This window comes from Hypanus sabinus, chromosome 4 (assembly GCF_030144855.1).
Source record: "Hypanus sabinus isolate sHypSab1 chromosome 4, sHypSab1.hap1, whole genome shotgun sequence".
NCBI classification, from domain to species: Eukaryota; Metazoa; Chordata; class Chondrichthyes; order Myliobatiformes; family Dasyatidae; genus Hypanus; species Hypanus sabinus.
The window spans coordinates 83,914,806-83,937,096 of record NC_082709.1 but is presented as its reverse complement, the minus strand read 5'-3'; the positions used below and the strand labels follow the sequence as shown (position 1 = coordinate 83,937,096).

Genomic DNA, 22,291 nt, shown 5'->3' with positions numbered 1-22,291 from the left:
GTAGGTAAAGCCAGGTTGGTGGGGAAGGTCAAGGGCTGGAGAAGAAGGAATCTGATAGAAGAAAGGGAAGGAGGGAGGGACCCCGAGGAATAATAGGCATGTGAGTAAAGGGTCAGAATGGGGAATAGAGGAAGGGGGGGATTTGTTTATTGGAAGGAGAAATTGATACTCATGCCATCAGGTTGGAAGAGTATCCAGCTGGAATATAAATTGTTGGTGCTTCACCCTCCTCTTGTGCCAAGCTGAGTTCCTCCTGCATTTTATGTGTGTTACTTTATATATCTGAAAAAAACTTTTGATAGGCTCTTTAATATTATTGGCTATCTTACTTTTGTATTCCACCTTTTCCTTCTTTTTTTAATAAATCTTTTAATTGGATTTTCAAATAGGTTACAGACGGAAAAAAACTATCAATCCTCCACCTAACATATCCCTATAGAAAAAAAAGAGAAGAAAAAAGAAAGAAAGAAAGAATGCCTGGATATCGGAAGATCCCCACATGCTCCACGGAGTTCATAACAGCTTTAATATGTATATTTATTTCTTTCCCCAGATAACCAATAATTTTATCTTCAGAGCACCTATCTATTTAATCTTATTTTTTGTAAATAAGGGTGCCAAATTTTCAGAAATATTTCATATTTATCTCTTAAATTATAAGTAATTTTTTCAAGTGGAATGCAGCTAAAAATTTCATTCTTCCAATGATCTATACTTAAGTATGAATCCGATTTCCAAGTAACTGCAATAACCTTTTTGGCTACTGCCAATGCAATTTTTATGAATTGTTTCTGATATTTATTCAATTTGGATTTCAATTTTATCCCTTCAATATCGTCTAGTAAAAATAATGTTGGATTATGTAGAAGTTGTATTCCAATAATTTGTTCCAGTAAAACTCTTAAATTTGTCCAAAAAGATTGAATTTTAAAACAAGACCAAGTAGAATGTACCAATTTCTTGATTACAGCATTGATCAGATAAATTTGGGCTTAATTTATTTATTTTTTTGTGGGCTAATATATAATTGATGTAAAAAATTATATTGCACTAATCTTATTTGTCATACTATCAAGACATCGTCTTGACCAATTTGTTTCTTCAATTTAATATTCAAATCAGTTTCCCATTTTTGTCTTGACTTATGAATTCCTTGTTTAATTGCCTGCTTTTGAATCAAACTATACATACAAGAAATAATTTTTTAAATTTTTCCTTTTTGAATCAAAATTTCTATTTCATTAGGTTTTGGCAATAACATTGTTTGACCCAATTTATCTCTTAAATAAGCCCTTAATTGGAAATAACAAAAAAGAGTGTTGTTTGATATTTTATATTTATTCTTTAATTGATCAAATGACAGTAATATTACTCCTTCAAAACAGTCTCCTATATATCTGATCCCTTTTTGAAACCAATTGTATAAAAGTTGGTTATCCATTGTAAAAGGAATACGTTTATTTTGAATTAAAGGCATCTTTTCCTTCTTTATGACTTCTTATTTGCCTTCTGTTCACTTTTAAAAGTTTCCCAATCCTCTAACTTCCCTCTAATTTTGCTTTATTATATGCCCTCTTTTTGACTTTTATGTTGGCATTGACTTCCATTGTCAGTCACACTTGCCTTTAGAATACTACTTCTTCAATGAGATGTATCTATCCTGCGCCTTCCAAATTTCTCCCAGAAACTCCAGCCATTGCTGATCTCATAATGTTTCCTTCCAATCAATTGAGGCCAACTCCTCTCTTGTCCCTCTGTAATTCCCTTTACTCCACTTCAATACTGATACATTTGGCTTTAGCTTCTCCTCAAACTGCATAAGGAATTATTATCATATTATCACTTAAGTGATCATATTATGATCACTTAACCCAAAGGGTTCTTTTACCTTAAGCTCTCTAATCAATTCTGGTTCACCACACAACACCCAGTCCAGAATAGCCAATCCCCTAGTGGGCTCTACCATGAGCTGCTCTAAAAAGCCGACTTGTAGGAGCTCTCTCAGGATTCGATACCAACCTGATTTCATGGAGTTCTATAGCATGAAGACGGGCCTTTTGACCCAACTCATCCATGCCTTCCTGAGCTAGTCTCCTTTACCCGTATTTGGCCCACATCCCTCTTTACCTCAGGTAGAATGTAATTGAGATGCAACTCCATAAAGCTATCAGAGAGGCTGAGAGATAGTACCAGTCTAAAATCGAGTCTCAGTCCAGCTGACAGCTGCGACAGATTACAAAACAAAGGCGGGCAGAATCACTGACAGCACATCCCTTCCTGATGAGCTTAACACATTCTGTACACGACTTGAACAGAAGGGAATGGGCATGTCACCACCCACCCCAACAGTCTCCAGTCCACCTGAATCTAGGGTCACCATTGCAGATCTTCTGCAGGGTGAACCCACAGAAAGCATTGGGAATGTATGATGTTTCTGGTCATATCCTTAGATCCTGTGCAGATCAGCTGGCAGGAGTATCTGCAGGCAGTTTTTACATCTCCCTGCTTCAGGCTGAGGTTCCTACCTGCATTAAGTAGACAACTGTTATCCCAGTTCCCAAATAAAACAAAATAACAGTGGCTGTAACAGTTGCCATCATGAAGCACTTTGAGAGGCTGATCATGGCACACATTAACTTTGTGTATTTAATATTTCAGTAATATTGTAAATATATATTTTGACTAAGCATTCCTTGCTTGCTGACATAATTCATTACAGGTTATATGTAAAAGTATGTGAACAGCATACACCATTATGCCACCATATCATTCGTGATTGCGTCACAAAAGAAAATGAAAATAAAAACAAGGGAGAAATGTTTCCTAGCTCCTAGGTTATTCTTTCAATTAGCTTTTGGAATTACAAAACATAACAGTGGTGATGAATAAGTTTTAAAATGAACCTGAGATGACTAACTAGCTGTTGAAGTGCAGCATGTTTTCCTTCTTTGGAAGGGGAGAAAGACGTTTGAGTTAAATAAAAGGCAGAAAACAGACAAAGTTCATGGGTTCTTAAACAGTAAGTATCAGATAAACAGCCACGTCAGGATGCTGTTCATTGACTACAGCTCAGCGTTTAACAACATCAGAACCACAACCCTGATAGAAAGCTTATGAACCTGGACCTGTGTACCTCCCTCTGCAATTGGATTCTCGACTTCCTAACTGGAAAACCACAATGTCTCCTCCTCACTGACGATCAACGCTGGTACACCTCAGCCTTAGCCCACTTCTCTACTCTCTCTATACCCATGGTTGTGTGGCTAGGTATAGCTCAAATACCATCTATAACAACCATCTCAGATCTCAAATGGAGACAAGAGGGTGTACAGGAGAGAGATATATCAGCTAGTTGAGTGGTGTCGCAGCACAACCTTGAACTTAACGGTAAGACTAAAGAGCTGATTGTGGACTTTAGGAAGGGTAAGACAAGGGAACATTTCTTTCAGAGAGATCAGAAGTGGAGAGAGTGAGCAATTTTGAGTTCCTAGGTGTCAACATCTCCGAGACCTTGGTCCCAACATATTGATGCAGCTATAAAGAAGGCAAGACAGCGACTATATTTCATTTTGAGTTTGAGGAGATTTGGTTTGTCACCTAAAACACTCGAAAACTTCTAAAGATGTACGGTGGAAAGCATTCTGACTGGCTGCAACACTGTCTGGTATAGGAGGAGGGTGGGGGGGGGGGCTACTGAGGAGGATTGAAAGAAGCTGCAGGAAGTTGTAAAATTAGTCAGCTCCATCTTGGGTCTTTGTCTCCCTAGTATCAAAGACATCTTCAAGGAGCAGTGCCTCAGAAAGGCAGTGTCCATTATTGAGGACTCCCATCACCCAGGACATGCCCTCTTCTCATTGTTGTCATCAGGAAGGACTTAAAGAAATCTGAAGGCACACACTCAACGATTCAGTGACAGCTTCTTTCCCCTGCCATCTGATTTCTAAGTGACATTGAAACCATGAACACTACTTTATTTCTGTTTATATATTATTTCTGTTTTTGCACGGTTTTAATTTAACTATTTAATACACATATAGATACTTGCTGTAATTGATTTATTTTCTTTTTTTCTATATTATCATGTATTTCATTGTACTGCTGGTGCAGTGTTAACAAATTTCATGACATGTGCAAGTGATAATAAATCTGAATCTGATTCTGAGATGATGATGATGATGATAATAATAATAATAATAATAATAATAATAATAATAATAATAAATAAAGCAGAAATGACTGGCTACATCAGAAAGGTAGATGAGTTTGACTGCACAACAGATAACTGGATGATGTATACTGAATGATTTGAGCAGTTTTTGAAGAAAATGAAATAGCTGATGAGAAACGAGTGCTAGTTTTTCTGAGTGCAGTAGGTGGAAAAGCATAGAGTTTGGTTAGACTAGTGGTCGCCAACCCATCAATCGCGATCAACTAGTCGATCTTTGAGACTTTCCCAGTTGATCCCAAAAAAAAAGAAAAATAAATACACAAATACTGTTGAGAGATTGTTTCTGGGTTGCGGGGTTTTAGTTCCGTTCTTTCTGTTCAGTTCGCATGCGTATAGCTCTCCCTCACTACACAATGTAATTCACTGGTCCCCAACCACCGGGCCGCAAGGAAACGCTATGAGTCAGCTGCACCTTTCCTCATTCCCTGCCAGCCCACTGTTGAACTTGAACCCACGTGAAGTGGGTTCATCAGGTGACTAAATGCAGTGAAACCCTCACGCCAGGGATCACCGGTTGCCCTCGGGTGGCCGATGGGAAGTGCTGTTGCTACTGGCCTGGAGCACTGCCTCTGAACCTGTTTAGCACACCGATTGTTTGTGAGGAACCCGATGCTAAAATATTCGCAGACGACCTAATTTGGACTCAGCGTTTCGTAAGTATCAGAGCAGCTACCGCATTGCAATCTACTGAAACAAACATTTGTCAGCTGATAGATCCAACAAGGGGGGTCGGGTGGGCGCCCTGTCACACTCCCCGCTCAGTCGGCTGTGCCCTCCGGACTGTGACTGCTGCAGCCCCAGTACGGGGACCTCCAACCCCGACCTTGTCCTCTCACCCCACCCACGACCAGCTGCACCTGGCCAAGGCATCTGGCAGCGGGTGGGCGGGCGGGAGGCTGAGCTTGGGCCCAGAGGCTGTCTAATGAGGCAATGTCTCAAAACTGCTTCAGTACCCTGAGTCCAAGCACCCAGCACTTAAAGACAAACCTGCTGAGTTTTCTCAGTGGAAAAAATGTGAGCAAGCGGGACAGAAGCCAAGAGCCACGAAAACTAGAATAGACTGGACATAAGGTACCTGCTTCGAGTATCGCTGTATTCTGGTCCTGTTTAACACCCCCCCCCCCCCCGCCCCTGTCGGCCGGTTCGCAAGAATATTATCAATATTAAACCGGTCCGCGGTGCAAAAAAAAGGGTGGGTACTCCCGGTGTTTATATATTATTTCTACTTCCAGGTTGCAGGGTTTTACTTCCAGTCTTTTCTGTCACGGTGCGCATGCGTGTAACTAATTGATGTGGGGTCGATCTTGCCTTTTACTAAAGCCGAGGTAGGGGATCTTGGGCTTAAAAAGGTTGGTGACCACTAGGTTAGACATTCGACTACTCCAACCAAATCTGCCAAAAGGAGCTTTGCTGGTATTGTGAACTGATATTGCAAGAACGTTTGGAACTGAAACCACTTGATTCTGGAACACTTCATGTTTCATAAGTGAAATTGACAGGAAGGGGAGTCCATTTCAGCTTACGTGGATGAACTGAAGAAATGATCCAAGCATTGCCAGTTCAGTGATGGACCTAATGATGCACTGAGAGATTGTTTAGCTTTTTGAATCTTATAAGAAAACGTTCAAAAACAGCTCCTAACTGAAACACAACTCACATTTAAAAAAGCAGTCGAAATTGCTGTATCAATGGAAATGGCAGACAGAGACACAATTGATTTGCAGTCAGGAATGAAAGTGAGCATGGACAAAATCGCAAAGTTTAAACGGAATACTGCCTGGCTGAACAAAGTCTGTTACCATTGCGCCAGCGGCTCACATACACCAGACCAATGTACTGTAAGTTTAAAGACCAAACTTGCAGAAATTGCAACAAAGTAGGACACATACATGTTGTATGGACTGCACAGGAGAGAGATAAAGATGCAGTTTCAAAAAGAGCACTAATCAGCATGCTGTTGTTGAAAAATCTGATACTGATGAGGATTTGGTAACCTTGAGGTTTATAATATGAAAGCTAACAAGAGGCAGGCAATATGGTTTACACCAGAAATGAACGACACGTTAATTAAAATAGAATTGGACACTGGTTCATTCCACAAAATGAGTCTGAATGGTATTTCAAAGATACTGAGCTGAAGCCAAGAACCTATACTGGAGAAAAGATAACTCCTGTGGGAACGGCATTTGTAACAGTGAAACACAACAACCAACAAGCCACACTGGGCTTGTAAATGGTAATGCAAGAGGGTCAGCATTGTAGGGACGTGATTGGCTGAGATAACAACTTGTTTGGAGATCCATCCACCATTTGCATCCCACATCTCCTGCAATAGAGTCAAGTGTAAGTGAATTAAGAAAGGTACTGGATGATGCCACAGCAGTGTTCAAGAATGGCTTTGGAACACTCAAACATATCAAGGGTAAAATAGTGTTAAATGAGAATGCCACACCCCAGTTTTACAAAGCTTGTCTGGTTTCTTATACTATCCATGATAAAGTAGCTAGTGAGTTAGATTACATGGAGGCTGAAGAAATTATTTCCAAGGTTGAGTGGAACCCATGGGCAATGTCAGTGGACCAAGCGTCAGGAAGGATGGGTCTGCCAGAATCTGTGGGGACCTTAAGGACACCATCAACTCAGTATTGAAAATAGTTCAATACCCTCTGCCCAGGATAGAGAATATTCTTGCAAACCTTTCAGGACGGAAACACTTCAGCAAAGAGGAGTTAGATAAGGACTACCTACAGATGGAGATGGAAGAAGAGTCCAAAGTGTTTCTCATCATAAACATGGATGTTGTCACTATAATAGGCTTATTTTTGGAGCAACATCAGAACCTGCACTCTGACAGTAAGCTTGTGACTGGGTGCCCAGGCACACAGTGTTACCTGGATGACATAATTGTTACTGATGTTATGAGTGATGGACAGACCTGATGGAAATGGGGTGCAGAGTTAACCATTCCCAATCCCCTCTCCTGAGAACTATGAACTATTGCTGTTGCTTTGCTGCTATTGAGAGAGAGAGATAAAGCCCAGGCAAGAACATCTGCTACAGATACGAGGGGGAGAGAGATTGTTGATTTACTGTATTTTGACTCTTCCTGGATTATTTACCTTCCACTACAAGGACTTTACTTTGCTTGCTAACATTCCTCAGGAGATAGCAGGAGTGGCCTGATTTGATGGACATGGTCATTCAGAGTTGATGGATAGCTGAGACCCCATGAGTGGGGATAAAAGACAGGTCTGGAGAGACATCCTTCAGACACACCAGTGGACACTGACTGAGTGTTGGGAACCCACAGAAAGGTGGGGGGCTTCGGAGACCAAACCAGGAGGTTGGTCAGTAAAGGTCACAGTGTTACAGCAGGGCTGGTGGGGACTTGTGTGTGTGTCCACTCATGCCAGAGTGACGAGTCCACCACAGAAGAACGGTCTAGCTGAAGAACAGAGGGGCAATAACTGAATGACCACAATGATACAACAGATTAAGAAAGCCACAAAAGGTTTGCCTGCCGCAGCTGTTGCTGTTACATCTCACTTGCTCTCTCTCTCTCTCTCTTCAACGATTTCAATACAACAACCATAACCACCTCAACATTTATGAACTGAACTGAACTCTATACTTTCCTATGACAATTCACTTACCCCTAGACATCGATAGAGCTTGTTTATTATTGATTATTATTATTCCTACACTTTTAGGTTTATTACTGCTAACTTGTTTTATATGTATATTTGCATTTTTTGATACTGTATTGTGTAGTTTTACTAATAAACACCCTTAGTTTGGTACCACCAGACTGCAACGGATAATTCTGTCTTTGCTGGTCTGACACCCAGTTACGGGGTATGTAACAAATTGGGGGCTCGCCCGGGATTTGAATAGCAAATTGGGGGGCCGGTGGATCGGGATAAAAGTACCTTATCTGATCTGGTTGTGTAGATAACCAGAAAGGAAACCAGTAGAGATGGAAATTGACAAATTTTTAAAAGACCCGACCTGGGGCATTAGAGGATGCCAGGAAGGTGGAATTGATGAGCGTTGCAAAACGATTAAATCTCTCGGCCATGAAATCATCAATGAGTAAGTTGTATATACAGAGAGCATTAGCTGTGCACTACATATCCGAGGGTGTGTTCATGTTAGATGTATTGGACCTGTTCCCTGAGAAAAAAACAGTCGAGGGTGAACTTCAGATACAGATAGAAAGATTAAGGTTGATTGCAGAGAAGGAGAAAACGGAGCATAAGCTCCAGATACTCCAGATAAAGGAGCTAGAAGCTGCAAGGCAGAGAGAAGAAGCTGATAGGCAGAGGGAGGACAGAGAGAAAGAGAGGCAGTTTGCACTGGAAATGGAGAGGTTAAAGGCATTGCAGGGAAGAGACTGGGTTGCAAACCCAAATGAGGAGTTCAAGATTGGTCAGGAGATCCAGTTGGTACCTCCATTCGAGGAGATGGGTGTTGATAAGTTCTTCCTTCATTCTGAGAAAGCGGCTGTGAATCAGAACTGGCCTAAGGGGAAATGGGCTGTTCTGTTACAGAGCGTACTTAGGGGGGAGGCTCAACAAGAGTATTCGGCATTGTCTATGGATGAGTCTAAGGATTATGAGGAAGTAAAAAGGGCTGTATTGAGGAGTTACAAGTTGGTGCCAGAGGCATACCGGCAGAAGTCCCGGAACTTGAGAAAGCTGTGGAACCACACGTATTTAGAGTTTGCTCGTGAGATGCAAATGAATTGTGAGCGTTGGTGCGCCTCAAAAGGGGTCATTGGAGATTATGATAAACTATTACAGTTAATACTGATGGAGCAGTTCAAGGGTTGTATCCCTGAGAGTACGAAGACGTACTTGGATGAGAAGGAGACAGTGACTCTGTCTGCGACTGCCAAATTAGCAGATGAGTATGCCTTAACCCACAAAACCAAGTTTTCCTCAAATAAGAGCTACCAGAGAGGCAGTAGGTATGGCAGAGAAAGCCCACTGGCTAAGGCAAAGAATAAGCCGGGAGCTAGTGGAAAGGGTAAGGAGGAGGAAAAGCAGGCAGGCAGGAAGGTTCCCAACTTTACTTGTTATAATTGTGGGAAAGCTAGTCATATAGCATCTAAGTGTTTTGCTCCAAAGAAGGAGACAAGAAAAGGGAAAACAGCAATCCTGACAGGGTGCATTGAGTCGGTCAACAGATCGATGGGGAAGGCAAAGTTAGATAGAGCACAAGAGGGGTGTGAGAAGTTTATCTTGGAAGGGACAGTGTCTGTGAAGGAAGGAGAAACCCCAGTTCCAGTGCGGATCTGGAGAGATACTGGGGCTGATCAGTCATTGATTCTGAGGAAGATGTTAGACTTCGGTCCTGAGACTGAGACTGGGGAGGTTGTGTTAAGAGGTATTGGAAAAGGGACCAAGGCCGTACCTTTGCACAGGATGTTTCTGAAATGTGACCTGGTATCTGGACCAGTCGAAATAGGGGTGCGGTTGAAACTACCGATGGATGGCGAGGACGTCCTACTTGGTAATGATCTGGCAGGTGGTGACGTGTATTCAGCAGTGAAGCTGACAAGTAAGCCTGTAAGTGCTGAGGACCGGCCCATAGATTCCAAGATTTATCCCGCATGCGCAATCACTCGCAGCATGTCTAGAAAGGCGACTGAGAAAGGAGACAGTTTAAATGAGTCCAGGGTTGATTTAGCAGAGACATTTTTGCCGACCTTGTATGAAAAGGGGTTACCGGATGAGGAGGAAAAGGATAGTGGAGCTAAGGAAAGTAAGGGAGATGAAGCAGATTTAGTGTTGTCCAGGAACGAGATTCTGAACCTGGTTTCACAAGGTACCCCTAGGTGGACACGTAGGAGTGAGGAAGGAGGTTATGGAGGCACAGAGTAAAGATGAGAAACAGATGAGGCAGTTAGAAGGTCCAGGGTTGGACACGAATGATCTGTCTGGCTTGACAGAGCTGTTTTCAGTTGAGGAATTTAAGTGTGTTCCCAATGATATGAGAGCAGTCCTAGATGAAAAGGATGCCACTACCTTGAGGGAGTCTGCTGGGTTAGCAGATGAGGTTGTCTTCACCCGCAAAGTTGAGTTTACTCTGAAGGGGAGTTGCCCAGAGAGTAACTGGGAGGATCAAGGGAACTTAGAATTTGAAAGGCTGGTATTGAAAGCATAGGAGAGGCAGATGTCCCGTTTGCTTGTGTTCAGGATTTGAAGGATGTGGAGTCACAGGGTACTGAACCTAGTGTTGAAGCTCAGAAAAAGTCTGAGGTATCCGATTTAGTTGAAAAGGAATGCAATCCTTTTGGGTCAGATAGACTTGGTTCAGTGAAGAAAGGGTTAACCTTGGCACTGGGAGAAAGTGAGAATTCTCAGTCACTTTTAACACTCAGTGTTTCATGAGATGAAAGCTGGTGATGTGAATATTATTGAAGGGAAAGGGAAAAGTATTGTTCCTAAACTTTTGAATGAAGAAAATTTAAAGTCGAGTTTAGTGTCAGAACTGTTGACAAAAGTGAAGGGACCCTTAACTAAACAATGGCTTGTTAACAAGGTGCCTGTGAGTCAATTACAGTTTGTTTTGGAATTTAAGGATAAACAACTTGGTGATGTTGTTCAAGGATGTGAGTTGGAGAGGCGGAACTTAAAGTGTTGTTTTGACCAAGAGGGATCACCAGTAGATGTTAAACGAGAAACTAACAGAATTAAAGATCCTGAAGATAAAATTAATGACCTGCTTAAATGTAATGAGTGGTTTGGAAGTTCAGGAAATGGGCTTAGTTTGGAAAACATTGGTGATAAGCTAGCTCATGGGAAAGGAGTCTGTGAAGGCCTATTCCACACTGGTGAGCAAGCTAACCACGTGAGAGTTAAGTGGAAAAGAGGCAAGGGTTGACCAAATGCCACCTTGAATAACAGGTTCTGGTTTTGCGGGAATTTGATTTTTTTTTTAACAAAGACTGTGAATAATAAAGACAACGTCATTTAAGATTGAATGTTAAGTTTAAAAGTAAAATAGAGATTAGTAATTGCACAAACTTCTGTAATGTACCACAGTATAGTCACACATATATTGGTTCACACTTTGTAATATACACCTAAGCTAAGAACACAATCCCATGGTATTTTTGACTAACATGAAAAATAAAAATAGGAGGTAATTAAGTTGGAGTCTGTTGTTACAGGTATTCAATATTAAAATACAACATGTAAAGGGGAGTGAGAATGTAATTGCTGACTGTTTATCCAAATGTTAATTTGAAAGTGTACTTGTATTATTCTTCTAGTTAAGACCACTTCTGTACTTAGCTAAATTCTGTAATATGCTTTATTAGCTAATTTTCACCCTAGTGAAAATTCCCAGAAGGATGGGGGTGTTATGAGTGATGGACAGACCTGATGGAAATGGGGTGCAGAGTTAACCATTCCCAACCCCCATCCTGAGAACTACGAACTATTGCTGTTGCTATGCTGCTATTGAGAGAGAGAGAGAGAGAGAGAGAGAGAGAGAGAGAGAGAGAGAGATAAAGCCCAGGCAAGAACATCTGCTACAGATAAGAGGGGGAGAGAGATTGTTGATTTACTGTATTTTGACTCTTCCTGGATTATTTACCCTTCACTACAAGGACTTTACTTTGCTTATTAACATTCCTCATGAGATAGCAGGAGTGGCCTGATTTGATGGATATGGTCATTCAGGGTTGATGGGTAACTGAGATCCCGTGAGTGGGGATAAAAGACAGGTCTGGAGAGACACCCTTCAGACACACCAGTGGACACTGACTGAGTGTTGGGAACCCACAGAAAGGTGGGGGCTTCGGAGACCGAACCAGGAGATCGGTCAGTAAAGCTCACAGTGTTACAGTAGGGCCGGTGGGGACTTGTGTGTGTGTGTGTGTGTGTGTGTGTGTGTGTGTGTGTGTCCACTCATGCCAGAGTGACGAGTCCACTACAGAAGAACGGTTTAGCTGAAGAACAGAGGGGTCATAACTGAATGACCACAACAATACAACAGATTAAGAAAGCCACAAAAGGTTTGCCTGCCGCAGATGTTGCTGTTACATCTCACTCGCTCTCTCTCTCTCTCCAACGATTTCAATACAACAACCATAACCACCTCAGCATTTATGAACTGAACTGAACTCTATACTTTCCTATGACAATTCACTTACCCCTAGACATCGATATAACTTGTTTATTATTGATTATTATTATTCCTACACTTTTAGGTTTACTACTGCTAACTTGTTTTATATGTATATTTGCAATTTTTGATACTGTATTGTGTAGTTTTACTAATAAACACCTTTAGTTTGGTACCACCAGACTCCAATGGATACTTCTGTCTTTGCTGGTCTGACACCCAGTTACGGGGTACATAACACTGCTAAGGACGACAAGGAATATCTCCAAAATCTCAAGACAGTGTTAAAATGAATGAGAAGATTCTGGAATAAGAGCACGAAACAACAGTTGTGAATTCTTCAAACCAAACATCACTTACTGTGGTCACACCACTGACGCACAAGAATTATATGAGTGTGCTGAGGAAATTCAAGCAGTGTTAGATACCCCAAAGGACGTGTCATAATTGTGATTGGTCAATCACTATCACAGGTTCCTGCTAAAATTGGCTACTGTGCTCCCTGCCCCCATGATTTCATTACTACAGATCAGGAAGAAATGGCAATGGACCAATGGTCAGTGTGAGGTGGTTTTCCAAAAGACAAAGCAAATGGTGACACCTGACACATCATCCATTGTAGCTTGCCTGTGACACCTCACCTTATGGTACAGGTGCATTCACGTCACATATTATGAGTGTTGCAGGTGAACACCCCATAGCCTTTGCATCACATTCTCTTACTGGTGCAGAGAAAAATTACACACAGTGCAGTAAACTACATATACCTGTCTGGACACACCCCTCTGCTGACTGCTCCTGTGGCTCCTCCCACAGACCCCTGTATAAAGGCGATTGGAGGCACTGCTCCTCCCTCAGTCTCCGGGATGCCATGCTCCTTTTTGCTGCTAATAAAAGCCAACCGTTTACCTCCTGTCTCCGAGAGTTATTTATGGTGCATCAATTTTATTAGCAGCAATTTTAAAACACGGAGAGCATTTTACGACCCGACAGATTGGATCTCGACCCTCAATCCCAGGAAGCCGGCGACGCTTTCGAACTCTGGCTAGCATGCTTCGAATCGTACCTGGAGGAGATGTATGTGACCGATCCTGCCACGGTGCGCAGGGTTCTCCTCTCCAGAGTCAGTGCAAGGGTCTACACCAAACAGACAACCAGGGTGCAATGGATGCCCTCAAAAGACAATACTGGTGGTTGGTGAACACGGTCTATGCAAGACATCGCTTAGCGACACGGCGGCAGTGGGCTGGAGAGTCGAGCGCTGAGTTTGTCTGGGCCCTACAGACACTCGTGCGGGCCTGTGACTGCAGGAGACTGATGGCGGAACAGCATGCAGAGCTGCTAGTAAGAGATGCCTTTGTTACGGGGATTAGGTCAGTGTACGTGCGCCAGCGGCTGCTGGAACATACCGATCTGACCTTACATTCAGCGATTGAGCTGGCCGACAAGCTGGAGGCCGCTCTGCACAACACTGATGCTCTCCAGGCGCGCAATCTCCTGCTGACCCTGTGGACGCTGCAGACCCCGCAACCCGCCGACGAATCGACCTTGGCTGCTGCCAGTTGTGATTCCGCGCAGTGTTACTTCTGCGGACTCGAAAAGCACCCCCAAAAATGCTGCCCAGCCCAAAAAGCTACCTGCTCCAGCTGCTCCAGCTGCAGAAAGAAGGGCCTGTAAGTCCAAACCATGAGCGGGGTCGAGCAGAGGGGGGTCGCCATCTTGGTTGCTGCCATCTTGCCTGCCTGCCGCGTGTGAGGCATGGGGGCAGCCATCTTGGTCACCGCCATCTTGCCTGCACGCTGCGTGCGAGGCATGGGGGCAGCCATCTTTGTCGGCACCACCTCGCCCTGCCTCCAACCCACGGGTGCTTACTGGGCACCAAGACGGCAATGCAACTCTGGCCTCCGTGACCCTCGACCAAAGCGCTCCACACCAGCTCGCAAGGTCAATGATGGGCATCCTGGTGGAGGGGCACAGGACTAGCTGCCTGTTTGACAAGGGCAGCACTGAGGGTTTTATTCACCCGGACACGGTGCAACGTTGCGGACTCGTGACACAGCCGGTAAGCCAGAGGGTCACCATGGCTTCTGGATCACATTCCACAAACATCTAGGGGGGTTGTGTAGCGACATTGGTGGTGCAGGGCACAGAATATCGGGACTTTGCGCTACTGGTCATGCCTCAACTATGTGCCCCTGTGCTATTGGGGCTGGGCTTCCAGAGCCACCTGAAAAGTGTGACAATGGCGTACGACAGGCACCTCCCACCAATCACTGTCAGAAATCCTGTTTTGTGGGGCTTCGTCATATAACCCGCTACTGACCACACACACACACCGACCCACACATCCCACCCTGCACCACGCCGACAGCTGCACTACTGACTCCACTTGCAGCCTCTCCACCCTCAAGGTCCCTTCCCCACCGCTGTTCGCCAACCTGACCCCCGACTGTAAACCTGTGGCAACTAAAAGCAGGAGGTACAATGCGGGGGACAGGGCCTTCATTAAGTTGGAGGTGCAGCTCAGGGAGGGGATCATTGAGCCAAGCACAAGTCTTTGGAGGGCCCAGGTGGTCGTTGTTCAGACCGGGCAGAAAAATAGGACAGTCGTGGACTATAGCCAGACCATCAATAGGTTCACGCAGCTTGACGCGTACCCCCTACCCCGCATCGCGGATATGGTCAATCAGATAGCTCAGTACAAGCTGTACTTGACCATAGACCTGAAATCTGCTTACCATCAGCTCCCCATCCGCCCAGAGGACCGCCCCTACACCGCCTTCAAGGCGGGTGGCAGGCTCTATCACTTCCTGCGCGTCCCCTTTGGTGTCACGAATGGTGTCTCTGTCTTCCAGAGGGAAATGGACCAGATGGTGGACCAGTGCCAACTGAAGGCCACGTTCCCATATCTGGATAACATCACCATCTGCGGTCACGACTGGCAGGATCACAACACCAACCTCCAACGATTTTTCCAAGCGGCCAAAGCTCTTAACCTCACCTATAACAGGGACAAGTGTGTGTTCGGAACCACCCGACCTGCTATCCTTGGGTATGTTGTGGAGAACAGGGACATTGGCCCTGACCCTGACCATATACACCCCCTGTTGGAACTCCCCCTTCCCACCGCCCTCAGAGCCCTCAAAAGGTGCCTGGGCTTCTTTTCCTATTACGCCCAATGGGTCCCTCACTACGCAGACAAGGCCTGCCCCCTGGTCAAGTCCACTGCATTTCCCCCTCAGCCGAGGCCTGCGCGGCCTTCAGCCGCATTAAAGGGGACATTGCCAAAGCAACGATGCATGCGGTGGACGAGACCATTCCCTTCCAAGTAGAGAGTGACGCTTCCGACTTCGCGCTGGCTGCTACCCTCAATCAGGCAGGAAGGCCGGTAGCATTCTTCCCTCGTACCCTTCAGGGCCCTGAAATTCGGCACCGCGGTGGAGAAAGAAGCCCAGGCCATAGTGGAAGCTATTAGCCACTGGAGGCACTATCTCGCCGGCAAAAGGTTCACCTTGCTGACCGACCAGCGCTCAGTTGTGTTCATGTTTAGCAACCAACAGCGGGGCAAAATCAAAAATGATAAAATTTTGAGGTGGGGAATAGAACTCTCCACCTACAACTATGACATCCTGTACCAACCTGGAAGGCTCAATGAGCCCCCTGATGCCCTATCCCAGGGAACATGTGCCAGCGCACAGCTCGACCAGCTATACGCCCGCCATGCAGATCTTTGCCACCTGGGGGTCACCTGATATTACCATTTCGTGAAAGCCCGGAACCTGCCTTACGCCCTTGAGGAAATCAGGACGATGACCAGGGACTTTCAAGTCTGCGCTGAGTGCAAACCGCACTTCTACCATCCTGAAAAGGAGCAACTTATCAAGGCCACCCGCCCCTTTGAGCGACTGAGTGTCGACTTTAAGGGTCCCCTTCCCTCCACCGACCACAATGTCTACATTCTCAACATAATCAACGAGTACTCGTGGTTCCCCTTTGCCATTCCCTGCCCCGACACCACTGCCACGTCCGTCATAAAAGCCCTGCGCCAGCTCTTCACTCTGTTCGGATATCCCTGCTATACCCACAGTGATAAAGGGTCCTCGTTTATGAGTGACAAGCTGCGCCAATACCTGCTGGCTAGGGGTATTGCTACTAGTAGGACCATGAGCTATAATCCCCAGGGGAATGGACAGGTGGAGAGGGAGAATGCCACAGTGTGGAAGGCCACACTCTTAGCCCTTAGGTCAAAGGGATTGCCAGTCTCTTGATGGCAGGAGGTTCTCCCCGAGGCACTCCACTCCATCCGCTCCCTGTTATGCACGTTCACCAATGCCACCCCTCATGAGCGACTCTTTTCTTTTCCCAGGAATTCTGCCACTGGGACCACCCTAGCGGCTTGGCTGACATTCCCAACGATAGTGCTGCTCCAGAAACATGCGAGGAGCAATAAATACTCCCCAATGGTCGAGAGGGTTCACCTACTTCATGCTAACCCCCAGTATGCCTATGTGGTCTTACCTGATGGGCGGGAGGACACGGTCTCCGTCCGTGACCTGGTGCCCGCAGGAACACCAGACCCCTACCCCGAACACGCCACGGTGACTATGAACCCCGTACCCACCGATGTATATACCCACGAGACACCGCGCACACCAAGCCCTGCCCAGACTCCTCACGACACTCCCATACCGGGCGCCACACACACGCATGAGGGATTACTGACGCCTAATGGGCTGACACCTCAAGTCAGGCCGGAGTCAGCACAACCACCGAACCAGTGCAATCACAGCCGCTGCTACGTAGATCGCAGCGACAGATTCGACCACCTGATACACTTAACCTGTAAATATACTTGTCAGAAACTTCACCCCATGGGGACTCTCTTCTAAAACAAAGGGGGGGGGGTGAATGTGGTAAACTATGTATACCTGTCTGGACACGCCCCTCTGCTGACTGCTCCTGTGGCTCCTCCCACAGACCCCTGTTTAAAGGCGATTGGGGCACTGCTCCCCCCTCAGTCTCCGAGATGTTGTGCTCCCTTTTGGTGCTAATAAAAGCCTGTCGTTCACCTCCTGTCTCCAAGAGTTATTGATGGTGCATCACACAGATTGACAGAGAGGCCTTGAGTCTGGTTTGGGGTGTAAAATGTTTCAACCAGTGCTTGTATGGGAAAGAGTTTTCCCTCATTACAGGTTATCAACCACGAGTGTCCGTTTCAATCCACAGAGGATGTTCCACTGACAGCAGCAGCACGAATGCTGAGATGGGTTCTGTCTCTTGAAGGACACAATAAGATCGAATTCGAGAGGACAACTAATGATGGAAATGCTGATGGATTGTCCTATTTACCCTTGGAAACGGAAATACCTGAAAAATTTACAAAAGAGGACACTCCTCTTGACGTACTCTCCCTAACGCAAATCGAAAGTCTCCCTATTACAGCAGAGATGATCCAAAGGGAAACCAGAAAAGACCCCACACTGTCTCAGGTCTACATGGGCATTCAAAATGGCTGGAATGTGCAGCAGAAATTCCAGTTCCCCCATTTTTATCAGTACAATCCCAAAGCATTGTCTAGCGGTCTGGGATAGATTGGCAGATCGAGCAGCTTTGTCCCAAAGCATTGTCTAGCGGTCTGGGATAGATTAGCCGATCGAGCAGCTTTGTCCCAAAGCATTGTCTAGCGGTCTGGGATAGATTGGCAGATCGAGCAGCTTTGTCCCAAAGCATTGTCTAGCGGTCTGGGATAGATTGGCAGATCGAGCAGCTTTGTCCCAAAGCATTGTCTAGCGGTCTGGGATAGATTGGCAGATCGAGCAGCTTTGCCATGCATGGTTCAGAATGCCAGCACATCTAAAAGATGCGAAGAGCAGCACCTCTCCATCCCCGGGAATGTCCCGCATTTCCCTGGCAGAGGATTCATGTTGTCTTTGCCAGACCATTTACAGGCAGAAATTTATCAGTAGTAGTGGATGCAGTTACAAAGTGAGCAGAAGTGTTTCCAATAGCTTCCACTGCAGCCTCACACACCAATGATGTGTTGAGAAGCTCTTCCCAAGGACTGGTGTTTCAGTCAGTGATAATGGACCACAGTTTACTGCAGAACAGTTTCAGTCATTCCTGAAAATGAACGGAATAAGGCATATTACATCTGCACTGTACCACCCAGCTACAAATGTCTTGGTGGAAAATTTTGTCTTAATGCCTAAAGAACACACTGTGAGCAAAGTCAGCAGAACACTGACTCAGAAGCTCACCAATGCCCTCCTTGCATATCGTAATACAGAACTCTCCACAACCAACAACTCACCTGTTCCTGGCTTGTCCCTTGGCTCGTGGTTGGATCTCCTCAAACCAAATTTAAGAAGGAGTATGCAGGACAAACAGCTGAGACAAATTGAGGGCTCCTCATACAAGGAGGTTCAATGTTTCACTGCTGGACAAGCAGTCCTGGCAAGGGACTACAGAGATGATTAAAAGTGGGTACTTGAAAATATTAAGGACAGAACTGCACCACTGCCCTACACAGTGGAGAGTTGAGATAGTGCCTGATGTCATCTGAAGACAACACATCATCAGCTGAGGAGATCAAAGGAGAATAAAGGTATCCGGAGATGTTAGAACCACTTCCTAAACTCCCAGGCTCAACTCCGGCAACCACCCCAGAACCTGAGATTGTTTCACAGCCACAAGTCTCACCGGCCGAGCAGACTGACCTCACTTATCAGGAAAGACATTATTACACAAGGGTAAGAAATCCTCCACAGCAATTAAATTGCCTGTTCCTGTGCAATATTACTCTATGACTCTATGTCCTCCTTGCACACAAACAAGAAGATTTGTTGCAACAGCATCTACTATTCCCACTCACCGCCAGCAATTCTCGTTCTTGGAATATCTTCGGAAGTAGGTAGCGGCGTGTGGGCACAGTCAAGATGAGGAAAAATGGGAAGGCCAAGGAGATAATGGTGGACTTGATGACCCAGAGGATGATGATGCAAACTATCTGGATACTGGTGAAGAGGTGCATTCTCCGAGTCCTCACCTGGAGTCAAACAGGAGGTGAGATCAAATTAGCTTTATCTCTCACATCAAAACGTCCAGTCAAATGCATTGTTTGTGTCTGAGGATGTGCTGGGAGCGACCCACATCCAGCACCAACACAGCACACACAGCTTACAAACACCGATCATTTAGTCCTTGGAGAGTGGGAGAAGACCGAAGCACCCAGAGGAGCTGTGGGGGGGGGGGACTTTGGGGTCCTCATGTTTATCTGTCGTTCATTCTTTGGGGGCACCTCTCTGTTTTTGTGGATGGTTGTGAAGAAAAAGCATTTCAGGATCTATATTGTATACATTTCTCCGACATTAAATTGAACCTTCGAACTTTTGAAACACACACGGTGATGGGGGAGAAATATAAACTCCTGCCAGGCAGTGAGAGAATTGAACCCTGACTGATTTTACAGCAGGTGCTGAAAAGCGTTGTGTTAGATGCTACATTATACCATTCCATCCCATCATCATTCTATGGCCATGATCTAATTCAAGACTGTGTTTTCACAGATTAAGATTAGCTGTATTCCTCACATGTACATCAAAACATACAGTGAACTGCGTTGTTTGCTTCAAATCAAATCAGTGACGATTGTGCTGGGCAGCCTGCAATCGTTGTCACACTTCTGGCGCCAACATAACATGCGCAGGATTTTACCAACTCTAACCTATACATCGTTGGGAGGAAACTGGAGCACACAGAGGAAACCCACATGGTCACGAGAGAATATACAAACTCGTTACAGACAGAGGTGGGAATTGAACCCTGATCTTACAGCTGGTGCTGTAAGGCATTGCATTAGCTGCTATGCTATTGTACTGCCCTTCTGTGCTCTCTCTCCAGAGGTGTTTTGATGCAAAAGACAGTATATTGGTGTAGGTTGTTGGAGTCATGGTGATGTAGTTATACAGTACAGCGCTGGCTATTCGGCCCAACACATCCATGCTGACCAAGATGTCAAACTGAGCTAGTTCTATTTGTCAGAGTTTGGCCCATATCCTCAGACTGTGCTGGTCATTGACACAAGTGACACATTTCACTCTTATGTTTTGATGTTTCTATGTACGTGTGACAAAGAATGCTAATCTTTGAATCTTTAAAATATAGAACATACACTCAGTGGCCACTTTATTAGATATGCCTAGACAATGGCTTGTTAATGCAATTATTTAATCAGCCAATTGTGTGGCAGCAACTCAATACATAAAATCACACAGACACGGTCAAGAGGTTCAGTTGTCGTTCAGACCAAACATCAGCGTGCAGAATAAATGTGATCTAAGTGACTTTGACCATGGTGTCAGACAGGGTGATTTGACTATCTCAGCAACCACTGGTCTCCTGGGATTTTCACCACAATAGTCTCTAGAGTTTACAGAGAATGGTGTGAGAAACAAAAAACACACCCAGTCACACCCTATGGGCAAAGTGCCTTGTTATGAGAATGTCCAGACTGGTTCAAACTGACAAGAAGGTGACATTAACCACACATTACAGCGGTGGGCAGAAGAGCATCTCTGAATACACAACACATTCAAACTCAAAGTGGATGGCTACGGCAGAGGAAGACCACGAATAAACACTCGTGGCCACTTTATACAGATGTGAAGATAGAGCTGTGAATTAGACTGAGAAAGCGCAGAGTCATAGAATGACTATGGGACGGAATGAGACCATTTGACCTTTTGAGTTTATACTGGCTCAATGTTTTAGCAACCTGTCCCATCCAACTGTCTGCCCTGTCCCCAGAGCCCTACGAGTTATTTCTGTTCAGATGCTGACTCAGCTCTCTTTATGAATTTGCCTCCAGTCCTCCCGCACCCCCCATGCTGTCCAACTCTATGACACTTGACGGAGTGGGAACTGGGGAAGGACACTCACCTTGGTGACGTAGACGTGGTCCGGGTGGAACTTGGCCGGGATAAACATCAGCAGCAGTCGCTCATACAGCTGGGTTCCCGTCAGCGATGTCAGCCCCATGTACAGGAAGATCCCAAACAGAACTGCCATGGGGATCATCCGTAGCACAGTGCCCATGACCACCGACAGTCCTGGTGGGAAGAAGGGAGACGCACATGACATCATTAAGGGGCACAACCACAGCTCCACAAGACCCCACCCCAACATCCCACCCACTTCAGCCACATCAGTCTCCCCCCTCCATAGGCTGGCCCAACTCCTCTGGAAGAGCGAGAGATGGTGAGGGAAAGTGAAGGTGGTCACAATGAATGGGGACAGACTGGGGGCTGGGATCTAAAGTAGATACCATGTAGATGTTACAGCCAAGGAAGCTTGCCAACACCTCTACTTTCCCAGGAGGCTAAAGAAATTCATCAGGCCCCTGTTGACACACAATAATTTTTATTGATCCACCACAGAAAGCATTCTGTCAGATTGTATCTCAGCTTGGTACAGTAACTGCTCTGCCCATGACCACAGGAAACTGCAGATTGTTGTGGACACAGCTCAGCACATCACAGGAACTGGCCTCCCTTCCATGGACTCTGCCTATATTTCTCACTACCTCGATAAGCATCCGGCATAATCCGACATCCTGGAATTTCTCTCTCTCCCCCCCATCAGATAGAAGATACAAAAGCCTGAAAGCACATACCATCAGGCTCAAGGACAGCTTCTACCCCTCTGTTATATGACTCTGAATAGTCCCTGGGCATGATAAAATGGACACTTTACCTTACAATCTACCTCATTATAACCTTGCACTTTGTTCTCTGCTTGCACTGCACTTCCTCTATAACTCTTTATTCTGCATTCTGTCATTGTTTTCTCTTGTTCTGTCTCAATCTGTTATTGAAATTACACGCCTAATCTCACAATCTACCTTGTTATGGTCCTGCACTTTTTCTGTAA

General features: G+C 45.3%; 1 protein-coding gene across 5 annotated transcripts in view; it reads right to left on the bottom strand.

The window, feature by feature from the left end:
• Positions 1–22,291, bottom strand: part of LOC132392954 (anion exchange protein 3-like) — a 183,181-nt gene that overhangs the window by 9,667 nt on the left and 151,223 nt on the right. For 4 of the 5 annotated variants that reach the window (XM_059967578.1, XM_059967577.1, XM_059967580.1 and 1 more), the window contains exons 21-22: positions 21,302–21,471; positions 19,236–19,409 (exon numbers count right to left, since the gene is read on the bottom strand). In XM_059967578.1, coding sequence (XP_059823561.1) covers positions 19,236–19,409; positions 21,302–21,471 — 344 coding nt within the window. Of the gene's footprint in view, positions 1–19,235; positions 19,410–21,301; positions 21,472–22,291 lie in introns of those variants that run through there. The other variant, XR_009511696.1, reaches the window with a different exon arrangement.